General features: G+C 32.7%; 1 protein-coding gene across 2 annotated transcripts; it reads right to left on the bottom strand.

Moving 5' to 3' along the window:
• Window positions 1-2,168: 2,168 nt before the first annotated feature.
• LOC11414804 (probable L-ascorbate peroxidase 6, chloroplastic/mitochondrial) lies at window positions 2,169-8,744 on the bottom strand. Of its 2 annotated transcripts, none has more exons than XM_003601997.4 (12): window positions 8,382-8,744; window positions 8,166-8,297; window positions 6,452-6,572; window positions 6,278-6,378; window positions 6,102-6,189; window positions 5,618-5,685; window positions 5,441-5,527; window positions 3,427-3,501; window positions 3,210-3,287; window positions 3,013-3,117; window positions 2,738-2,809; window positions 2,169-2,432 (listed from the first exon to the last, which is right to left on the bottom strand). In XM_003601997.4, exons 1-12 carry the CDS (start codon window positions 8,610-8,612, stop codon window positions 2,280-2,282), a joined length of 1,311 nt encoding a protein of 436 aa, XP_003602045.1. In that variant the 5' UTR covers window positions 8,613-8,744; the 3' UTR covers window positions 2,169-2,279. The 2 variants fall into 2 exon arrangements, with proteins under 2 accessions (XP_003602045.1, XP_003602044.1); XM_003601996.4 differs by having other exon boundaries at window positions 2,169-2,590; window positions 8,382-8,743.
• Between the last annotated feature and the right edge of the window lie 3,086 nt (window positions 8,745-11,830).

Raw genomic sequence — 11,830 nt, 5'->3', positions numbered from 1 at the left:
TACGTAGGTCACACTATTTGTTTGACAAGAATTTGATTAATAAAGAATAACTAAAAAGAGTGTGAGGTGTTTTAATCTACTATCATTTTTATAGTCGGTCCTTTTTTTATACACAAATTTGGCATGAAAATAAATAGTTAACACATTTTAAATGCGTGGTTAATTAGATAGATAATAAATGAAAAATACATCTTAACACAACTCATTAATCATCTTTTGAACACGATTAACCAGGATTTTCAACATTGAGGACTGCTTGGTTCATATATATCTTTTTTATACAGAAAATAGACATATATACCTATTAATCGTACAATTTATATTAAAATATATTTCTTCGATTCCAAATTATAAGTCGTTTTGACAACCAAACTTTTGGCCATTGCTAAATGTATGTTTGATTTAACAATGAAAAGTATTGATTTGAGTTAATATCATACCAATCGTGTGATTTTAACAAAGTACAGATGTTTGGTTAGTAAGCAAAACTGAGTTATCTCCAAATCTCAATTTAACAGGTAACATAAAAGTCATTTTTTTCTTGAGATCACAATGTATGCATTTATTTTAAATATTAAACTTGCTTTCAAAATAAAAATATCCAAAAACAAATCACAGTTTTATTATAAAAAAAAATTCTAGTTAATTCAAAATCAGTTTCATCAAATGCACATTAAACCACATTAAGAACGTTCTTAGTGTGCGATTGTGTGGGGGAGCACTTCAGTGCCATTAACCCGCGAAAGGCACCTGCCATTCGACCAAACAATTAGTGACATGTGGTGCTTCTTATTTTAAATTTAAAAAAAAAAAAACTGTGTAAATCGAAAAAATGTTTAAAGAAAGGCAAATTCTATGATACATCCACTATATTTAAGTGTATCAGTACACTCATTGAGTGTACCGGTAAACTCGCTATTTAAATTCATAGTTAAATGAGTTATTTTTTAAAAAAAAATATTATTTTTTTATCATTTATAATTATAATAACTAAATCTTATTCATCAAAAGTGTCAACGAAATAATTTTTTATTTTTTTAAATTTTTATGAGAACATTCATTATTTTTTACAATAATATGTAAAAAAAATTACTATGATTCTTATAAATAATTAAATGATGTTTTTTCTTATGAAATGTTGTTCTATAAAATATAAATATTGACAAATAGCTATTTACTACATAAAAAATGATCATTCATTTATAAAATTAAGAAACAGGAGTACCGGTACACCTCATTTTATGAGTGTCCCGTAGAAGTTCCCCTAAAATTGGTTTAGGCATCTTAGTTTTTCTCCATCACACGGCACTTCTTCCTCACGCAGCTAGTTTAACCGCCACCACTGCTCGCCGTCGTTGAGACTACCGTGTGTAGTCTTCCCTGGTTTTTCTCCCTCCCAACACCCGTCATCAACCAGATCTCAGTCATCTTCCGACGACCTCCTCTATCTTGACTCGTCGCCACACTTCGCTCATTCCTTGCTGTCTCCTTCTACCGTCGGAGAATCTTAATCTCCTTCATATGGGTCGTAGTGTTCACTGTTCAGAATCCATTGGTGGCGGTGGAGGTGGCATCCGGTGATTATTTGGAGGATGGTGTGTGGAAGGAATCCACTGTGCGCGTGGAGATGATAATCCAATTTCTTTTTGTTGTTTTTTTTTTAACAAAAGGGACCACATGGCAAAACATTGAATGTTGGATTGATCTAATGGCTCACAAACATCCAAAGTCACATGCCTTTCCCGCCTTAAAGGCACTGAAGTGCCATCCGATTGTGTGAAGTGAACATTCAATCCAAAATCAGAATTATCTCAAATTTCATAAACCTACATTTGAAATGCTTCCAACCCTGCTCTTCCTCTTTACCGTTTTTTTTCTTTGCATTAAGGAAAAAGGCATGATAAGAAAACAAAGAATTGGAAAATTGGTGGACCCAAAAAAAGATCATTTGTAAACAAATGATCAACCCATAAGGCACAATCCACTGGCATTTAGTCCTCTGGTTCTATCACATTGTTTTACCAGAAGAAAATTGTTTCTTACCAGAAAATCCGTATGGGACATGTTTGGTTCCAACTCTCCAGTAGCGGAGTACTTGGTTTTTTGTTTTAGTAGTTAGTTATCTTTATAATATGATTATATGATTTTTTTTTTTTTACAGAACATGATTATATGATTTATCAATGCATTAATACGCAAATGCCAAAGGAAAAAATTAACAAGTGCGCAGATGCCGATTCACTTGTAGTTGTAGCGAATTTCAGTAAGACAAAATTCTATTAGTTTCCAAACAGATAGGTCAAAATAGCCAAAGCAGCAATAACAATTATGATGTTTAGGAAATAGTTTGACTTTAGAGCCTTATCTGGGCTTCCGCCAACAGCCTCATATTCAGCCCGTATCTTCTTCCTCATAGCATCAGACAGCTCTTTCTGCAATTCAAATAGGCACACTATTGAATTTTATTCCTTTCTTCTTCATTTTAAGATTTCCAAAATTACATGTGATAATAATCCCACGATTTGAAAATAGCTTCTTCTTGTATTATTAAAGATACTTGCACAAGAAAACAACACACTTGTTTTTACTCCTGCATCAAACCAGGAATATAGAAACAATGAACAATATGCAAAATATGTATTCTATGCAAACCTTTCATTAAATTATATATAATAAATTTCCGACAAGCATCAAGAAAATGAATAGTAAAATTTAATAAATCGTGCAAGCTTAAAACCTTTCCAGAGGAGTACTTGGCTGCTACAAACTTCTCTCCCACTACATTTGGAGAACCATCTACCACAACGCCCTGAAAAACAGATAACAAAGAAAACTTTAATAGGTGATTTGGTCAACTGTCTTGTTATTTGAACTCAAATCAAATATGTATGCAGACATGAAAAAGAAAAGGTAATAAATTTTGTATGAAAGAACATAATATCTAGGTCAGTAATCACATAATAAGCACACCCATCTCAAAATGCACAAAACAGTAGCTCAACGTGAACAGACCTCTGCAGGTTCAAACTTTGCTCCAAGGTTGCTGAGTTTGGCATGTGCTTCAGCATAATCTTTAAAGAATGCTTCCTGATCTACAGCATATTTCTCAGCATATACCTGCATATTTCACAAATAATTTTATGGGTATATCACAGTTTAATTTTATGTTGAATTAAAATGGACATGGGAAAAAAATTCAGCAACTTTACCTTGAAGGAAGGATCGTCAAAAAGAGCAGCATCAGTTGGCAATACCAATAGATCTTCATCCTTTTTTTCTTTGATGTCCTGTATGTAACAATAATTACAAAAAGAAAAAGTAGACTATGCATACTCCCCTCTCCTCTTCCCTTCTTCCTATACTGTTATACAATCACCCCCTCCCCTCCCAACAAAATAATCAAAAAATAAATTAAAAATATCTGACCTTGAAGTAAGAGTTGTCAAACTTTAACCATTGTGCAGTCCAGGATTGTCCCCCAGGTGCTCCTGGCCCATCTTTCTGTAGAATGAGAAATATGTTGGATATCTTATTAGAATTGTGTCAGTTTTATTATAATTATAGTAGTTAATTATGCAGTTATGGTTTATTATTATATTATGATTAATAATTAATTAAGTCAGTAGTGGGAGGTTAAGTTTTAAGAATAAATAGGGGAGGGATGGGAAGATTGAGGGGCATCTGAGGATTTGACTGGGAAGGGGCCATTTTGGCAATAGGGAGGTGCAGACCCTCGAAGTTCTGCAATATTATTCTGTAATCAAAGGGATTTTCCCTATTTTATTCTTCTATATCAGTTGATTTCTATCAACTGGTATCAGAGCATCGATCTTGGAACCGCTGTACCGTTATGGAAGAAATGGAGTTTCGAGTGTTTGATGGCAAAGAAGATGCATACTGGTGGCTGCTATGCATTGAGGAACATTTCAAAAAGAGAGATACACCAGATGAGGAGAAGCTGACAGATGCGTTGATGTTACTCAGAGGTCGTGCTCGCCAATGGTCACACTGGTGGAATCGACGCCATCAACAGGTTAGTTGGCATATGTTCTTACTTGCATTTATTTGGCGTTTTAAACCGGAATATCGGGATATCATGCCTATGTCTGATGAAGAAGAGGAACCTGAAACTGAATTGGAGTGGTTGACGACTCAAGGTTCATTCAATATTCAACCACAAGATATTGACCAGGGCAATCCAAATCCCACCGCGATAGGAGAAGAGAAAGGTTGGGAAGATGTAGAAATGGGGAAAATAGAGAGAGATGTAGAAAATGTCCATATGCATGTCATGATTGTGGAAATGGGACAGGAGAGCAAAACAGATTTGTGCAAACTTCTTTGCAATAAAGAAATGAGTATGGGGTCAGAGATAAGGGGAACTACTGTGGGCACCACGACATCAATCATCCTGTATTTTTTGCTAAAAAATATCACCACAAACAGGGTATATGATCAAGGCATAAGTTTGCATGATTCACACAGTGCTCTGTCATTATACTTCAAGTTATGGGACCCAGGTGGACACTTATGATATCCTTCACCTTGAGGACAAGGTGAATCTTTAGGGGGGGAGTATTGTTGGATATCTTATTAGAATTGTGTCAGTTTTATTATAATTATAGTAGTTAATTTTGCAGTTATGGTTTATTATTATATTATGATTAATAATTAATTAAGTCAGTAGTGGGAGGTTAAGTTTTAAGAATAAATAGGGGAGGGATGGGAAGATTGAGGGGCATCTGAGGATTTGACTGGGAAGGGGCCATTTAGGCAATAGGGAGGTGCAGACCCTCGAAGTTCTGCAATATTATTCTGTAATCAAAGGGATTTTCCCTATTTTATTCTTCTATATCAGTTGATTTCTATCAAAATACACATGAATCTTATATTGTTTTATTGATTTCAGATATCATTCCATTCAAAAACTATTTGATCATCATGTAAACTAGCTCTGGAGATGCACAAAACTTGACAGGTCTGTATACTTAAGATTATATATAGTTGGCATAAGAACTATTAAAGACAGAAAGAAACAATCGTAGCAAAGATTTAGGTTTACATTTCTTAAAAGTAAACTGATGTAAGACACGGAATGTCTACACAAACGGAGTAACGACAAACACTCATTGTATTCATATCTCTTGAAATTTGGCTCAAGTCTAACTCAACCCTACAAAACCAGCTCTCTCTCTCTCTCTCTCTCTCTCTCTCTCATTCTAGGCTCAACCAAATGACTTGAAGGTGTTATAAAGGAGATGAGTTATAAAAAGCAGTGGTCATCATCCAATTCAGTATAAAAAGATTTAACATAAAACAACCATCCATTCAAACGATTATTTACCATCAAATATTAAAATTAGACTGTAGTTTTGCAATAGTTCAGCACTCTTTCAAAATCATGTTTAATAGCTTGAGGGTAAAAAGGCAGATAGTATACCGTGTATTTAGTCTCAGGTTTGCCCCAGCCACTGCGGTCTGGTCTAGACCGCCCCAGTGTGTGCGCACCAGATAATGCAACAATTTCCTGCGGATACAATAACGTGATAGTCAAGATCAGACATAAAGCTACAGTCCAATACTTACCCCCAGCCTTATAATAAACACAGGGAATTACCTTGTCATTCAACCCCATTCGGTAGAAAACTTGACGCAAATGATCAGCAGGTGAAGGGGGGCCAGCATCTAAATACATAAATAAAAAAATAAAAATAAAAGTAGTTAGCAACCGAAAAAACTAGTAACTAGGGCTGTTAAGTGTTAACAACCCAGAAATCTAAACGACCAAATTAAACCTGTCCAAATTGTTTGTTTACATTGGAAAATCATATACAAAACCGAACCAAAACCAACAAAGACATCATATCATCAGTTATAAAAGCGTGATATAACAGAATGTAACGATAGAAGTTAAATATGCGAGCACAGCCATTTCTATATGGCCAACTGTTAGTTAATAGATGCCTAATAAAAAACTTATTGTCTCTCTGTTTCATATTCCCAAATTAACAGTAGCTTATCCAATCCATGTCCTAGAATCCTAGAGGCAAAGAAGAAAGTTTAAATCACAATATTACTTCAATTAGATATATGGGTTTTACCAGGAAGTCTCCCTTCTTCAGGGCATTGTTCAGGTCCAGTGACGTCAACTCTTCCATATTTCATGGGAATTTTTGGGCCTCCAGCTTCCTGAAGATTCAAAGAAAACGGTCAGTATCATTTAATTATTTCAAATAGACAACAATCAATCTTGAAGTCAAAGTAGGACTTAGACAACCTCCACAGCTGTAGCACTAGCTAACTGAAATAAGTCTGCATATGTCACGCCTGAATATTTGTCTTTGATTGGCTGGAGAAGTTTCAATGCATTTACAAGGCCTGAAATTGCAGCTCATAGGAATAATTACCACGAGCAATATTCAGATACAACTGGTGGTTAATGAATACATACCAGCATTGGCTCCATGTTTCAACTCAACTTCAAATCTTAAGCTACCATTGGCTCCACCTCTCTGTGGCCACTCCTCAATATTCTTATTATAAGTACCAGCATCATGCCATCCCAAACGAATCTGTAACATAAAAGTATGTGTGAACCATCACAATGAAAAGAAAATAGAGTTCACACCTATGCTACAAATCATATGACAAAGTTCCATCTATATGTGGCTGGTATATCTCATCAACTCAGAGTTTGATAACTAGGCTGACTGAATCATTTTAGTCGCAGTAAAGTTTATTCATCATCTTTGAATCATTTCGCACTGTAAAGCTATAAATCTCTTACGGTAAATGTGATGCAAAGAGTACTCTATTCTTTGAAGCATCGACACTGACACCGACAAGTCGACACCTTTGTTAATTTGAAAAAAAATTAATTAATTTAATGTAAGCACATGTGTCGGTTTCGGACACCGGCACGCCTTCGAACAGAGGTGTCAGTGCTACAGAGATTCTATTCTATGCCACAATATCATGTTGGCCAATTAGCTGATGCTTTAGTTTGTTTTCTCTTTTTAAGTGAGTTTTAAGTAGAAAGATATAGTAGAGGTATAATCAGGACACTGCATACACATGTTGCACAAGTGCTTTGCACTAGTCTTTGTAGGAGAGATTCGCCCGACAATTTATAGTGTATCGTAAACATTTTTGTATCAATCATCAAACAACGACCAGCAAAGACACTGTTAATGGAACACTAAAACCGGAAATTCAACAATAGAATTATAGAAAAAACTCCTAATCTTGAAATAAGAACCATAACATTGAAAAATATATGTATGACTTCACATATCAATTTGAAGAAGAAAGTTAATAAAAAACGAGAATATAAAATAATAGAGAATGCAAGCCCCTAATAATATGAGTCACTGACCAAGGAACTTAGTTACTTAATGTGTGTTTGGTTCTGCAATGACGTGACAAAAAATTGATTCAGAATGAATTGATTTTAGTTAAAAGTGAGTTAAATGGAAGTGGTTTATGTTTGGATACATATTTGTAAATCTGAGTTGTTGAACAATATAAGTTAAGAGTAAAAATCATGTTTAGAAACAAAAACTAAAGACCCTAGCTTCCAGTTAGAATTAATTCAGGCAAAATCAATCCTACCAAAAAACACCCAAACATTGTTAAATTGATTCTACGTCTCTAAAATAAATTGGCAGCTCCAAAAATGAAACCAAATATACTCTTGACTTATTTTCACCTTGGATATCAAGAGGATTAGGGTCTGTTTGGATTGGCTTGTTTGAGCTTATCTACTAGCATAAGTTTTGTGAGACTGTTTAAGAGAACTTATGAAAACAGCTTATGACTGGTTTCATAAGCTTTTTTCAACTTATTTTCATAAGTTCTCCAATATAGCTTATAAAAACAACTTATAGCATGTTCAAAAACAATTTAACGTTATTGTATGTTCTGCTATAAAAAAAGCTAATGCAAACTTATACATAAGTGCTTATCATGATAAGTGTTTGTCCTATAAGCTGCAAATAAGCTGTTATAAAGCTGTTCAGTCACCATAAAATTACAGAAAAATCAATTATTGAAGCTTACGTTATACAACTTCAATTCCAGACAAAGAAAACGCTAAATCAAATGCAATGCACAGAAAAATCATAAAAAATTAAACAAAATCCAAGAAAAAAAGCACTGAAAATTACCAAAAGAGGATGACAGAACTTAGTCTTAAGAAGCTCCTTGATATCTTCTCTAGCGCTCTTCAACTGATCAGGATCAGACGCAAAGGCAACCGTTCCGAATCGTCCACTCGAAACGCGAACTTCTCCTCTTCGCTGAAAAATCGCAAACGGAATTAATACAAACGAACTAAAAAAAATGCTAAAAAAAATCATCAACGAGAAATAGCGAAACGAAACCTGATTGAGAAAGATGTGAGAAATGCGAGGAGAAGAACGCAAGCAATTGAGCGAGGAAACGGAACGGGAAGAAGATGCCAATGAAAATGAGAAGAACGAACGGGAAGTTGAAAGTGAGACGGTGGCTCTAGTGGCGGAGGGAATCATGCGTGCGGCGGCGCCGCCGGTGATAGTAGCCATTGTGGTTGGTGAAGAAGAGAGTGAAGGAGTGAGTAACACACGGTCTGCCATTTTGTTTCGTTGAGTTTTATATGTTTAATTTTATTTATTTTATTATTTTTTCTTTTTCTTTCTTCTCCTTGTGTTTTGGATGGTAATCCTGGATTTGCCAATCAAAACTCTACTTTTTGTGTTTGTGAAATAATCCACGATATGCTTATGCAGGTTTATATAGTGCTCCTAGTCCTATCTTATACTTGACCCATCTTATTCCCAAGAGTCACTTTCATTTACTTGGGATTCAAGTGTTTGGTGTGAGTCATGCTAGTCATCTACCAATATTTCTTTTTTATGGGAAAAACAAAATACAGATTATTAAGAGAGTCATTTTCTATGCAAGTATGAGTAGAAGATGGTCAATATATCTGCAAATTAAGAATGTTTATGGTGTGTTTTGAATTGGTGTTTGAGATAAAAAGTTATCTGATATAAAAGATTATGTTTTTAAAGTTCGGTTCAACTCGTAATGTCAATGTTGCTAAATTTGACCCATTCATTGTGTTTTATAACTTGTGGTTGTGTGAGTAAATTTTATATGGTATTTGTGTTACTAAATTTGACTCATTCATCATTATTTATAAAATTAGATAATGCATTATTACGAAGAAAAAAAAAAGATAATGCAAACTTATACACAAGTGTTTATCATGATGAGTGTTTGTGTTATAAGTTGCAAATAAATTGTTGTAAAGATGTTCAATCTTCATAAAATTAGAGAGAAATCAATTCATATATAAACTTATTAGCAATTTAGAACTTGTTTGTGATTATGAAACTTAATATAGAATAGAATCTCAAACGAGACAAGTAAATATGATGGCTTACATTTTGTAGAAAAAATAATGTATGCTAATAAATTTGTAGCATTTACTAGAAAAGTGTGTTTATGTTTTACACAAAATAAATTCTAAATTGGAAATGTTTTTCTTATAGTTTTCGAAAATTATTATGAAACCGAAAACCTGACTGCACACCAAGAATCTAACCTGGAGTTGAACTCTTGGTTAATCCGAAAATGTTAAAAGTGAAAGTAGAATAGAAGTGTAAAAAGTTAAATAGCAAAAAGGGTATAGTTGGCATTTTTATAGTTTGCAGGGATAAAAGTACAAATGTAATGATTTTTTTACATAAACAGACGATGTTAATTTATTCAAATTAATATAATATATTATTTAACATCGTTAAAAAATGTAAAGAATAATAAATATGCAAACTAATCCACAACATTCTATCCTTAAAAAAAAATATCCACAACATTTTAAGTTAATATCATACAACAATTAAAATGCCTACGATGAATATGATAAAATTAAAGTTATTTTTCAGACAATTAGATTTTGTAAACATGAGATGAATTGAGTATAATTTTTTCAAACTTCAAAAATTTAATATAAATTTTGTTGTTGTGAAAACATTTTTTTTTTTTGAAAAAACTAAAATGAAATATATTAATCAAAACTTAATCTCTCGAGCACAAGGAGTGCCACATAAGAACCAAGGTAGAATAAATGTATTTGTTACATCAGGTTAACCATGGAAAAAAGCGATATAACCATAATGCATGCACGTTTAAAATAAATTAAGTGATAATTCTCAAACATAAAAAGGGATTAAGCCAAATGTGATAATTAAAAGCAAAAATATGATGAGTTGTCTTCAACCATCAAAAGGATTGGAACTTAATTTTATCTATAAAGTGAATGATTGAATTCTTTTTTTGTTGAAAAACTCAAGCGTTCCTGTCACACCAATATGTGACCCAACGACCGACTAACTGGAAGGGTCTAATCCCATAGTTCACTTGCATGGCCATCCATCGAAATTGGTACCAAGAGAAATCAAATCTAAACATAAGAAAGGTACAATTCAATGTCTCAAATCAACCACTAGGCAAACTCAAATGTGTTTTAAGCTCTTGTTTTACATTTTTTTTTTTTATAATTTATAAACATATGAAAAATGATTAAAAAATTTAAAAGTTTAAAAATAATTAAACAAATTTAATTTTAACAAGGATTAAAATTTTATACTGAATTTTTTTATAAGGACGAAAACATATTTTTAAAAGGATTAAAAATAAAATTTTATGTATACATGTGAATTAAAAACTTATTTGTCCTTTGATTAAATTACTATTACTACACTACATATGACGACTGATGTGGCTCATCATCAAACCACATATTAATTGAATTGTGAATAGGCATTTTGCCGACAAACACCATAAAACTTCTTTTCAGTTCTTTAACGTGTTTAGTTTCTATTAGCACGGTTTGCCTCGTCTTTAACGTGTTTAATTGGTAAAGGTTTTACACGTAATGTTCAATTTGATTTTGCGGATTAGTTGATTAACAACTGGGTCAGCTTTAGATGAGATTTAGGTGAGAGAAATATTAACGAGTGTTTTTGGAATATTTTTTAAGATTTTTTTAAGAAAATTATTTTTAAAAACTTTTATAATTATGCATTGGAAATTGAAAATTTTTGACCTTCTTTATGGAATAATTTCTATTTTTGGGATGCTTAAAGAATACTCCAAAAATACTCGTTAATAAGATCCTTAAATTGTATTTTTTCTACCCAAAGAGTGTTTTAGGCAGCTTCTTTAAAAAAACCAATGAATGACGTACATGTGACAATATCAATTACAAGGGCTTTAGAGGAGGGTTGCTAAGCAATGCTCCGGATATTTTTTTTTAAGAATTTTAAATTAAGAAATTACCTTTTATACGAGATAATTACATAGATTTTCAATATATTAAGTATATAATTTTATATAACTTTTAATAAAAATTTACTATTTAGATTCTAAATAGAGTTACAAAGTTACTCATTAATATATTTTTTTCACGGTCATAGTTAGAAACGTACAATGTATGCAATAAGTTAAAGTGTGTTAAATTATTCTCTTTTCAACACTCATTTTTTAATTGAGTGAAATTAATATGGACTCTACAAATTAAAATTGAGTTCCACATAAAATAGTAGGACACAACTTAACTTTATCCAATAAAATTATCCTATAAAAAGGCGAGTGTCAGAGAATCTTGACACTTTTTTCACCAACGGTACTTTCAGCACTTAGAATCTGAATATTAAATATGTCTATTTTGTAATATCCCAGCTTTCATAGTATTAGTTTTTTTTGGAAATGTTCACGGGTGTCTTCGGGAAATTCTTTAAATACCATAAGTAGCAGGTATTTATAAAAAATACGTGTAATCAATGTA

The sequence above is a fragment of the Medicago truncatula genome, chromosome 3, assembly GCF_003473485.1.
Source record: "Medicago truncatula cultivar Jemalong A17 chromosome 3, MtrunA17r5.0-ANR, whole genome shotgun sequence".
In the NCBI taxonomy this organism is placed as follows: Eukaryota; Viridiplantae; Streptophyta; class Magnoliopsida; order Fabales; family Fabaceae; genus Medicago; species Medicago truncatula.
This window is presented reverse-complemented; position numbering and strand designations above follow the sequence as displayed.

Coding starts and splice junctions, on each gene's coding strand:
- LOC11414804 (XM_003601997.4), bottom strand. CDS start 8,612: ATGGCAGACCGTGTGTTACTCACTCCTTCACTCTCTTCTTCACCAACC. Junction 5,686..6,101: donor TGAAGAAGGGAGACTTCCTG/GTAAAACCCATA, acceptor TTATGTATTTAG/ATGCTGGCCCCCCTTCACCT. Junction 5,528..5,617: donor GAATGGGGTTGAATGACAAG/GTAATTCCCTGT, acceptor TTGTATCCGCAG/GAAATTGTTGCATTATCTGG.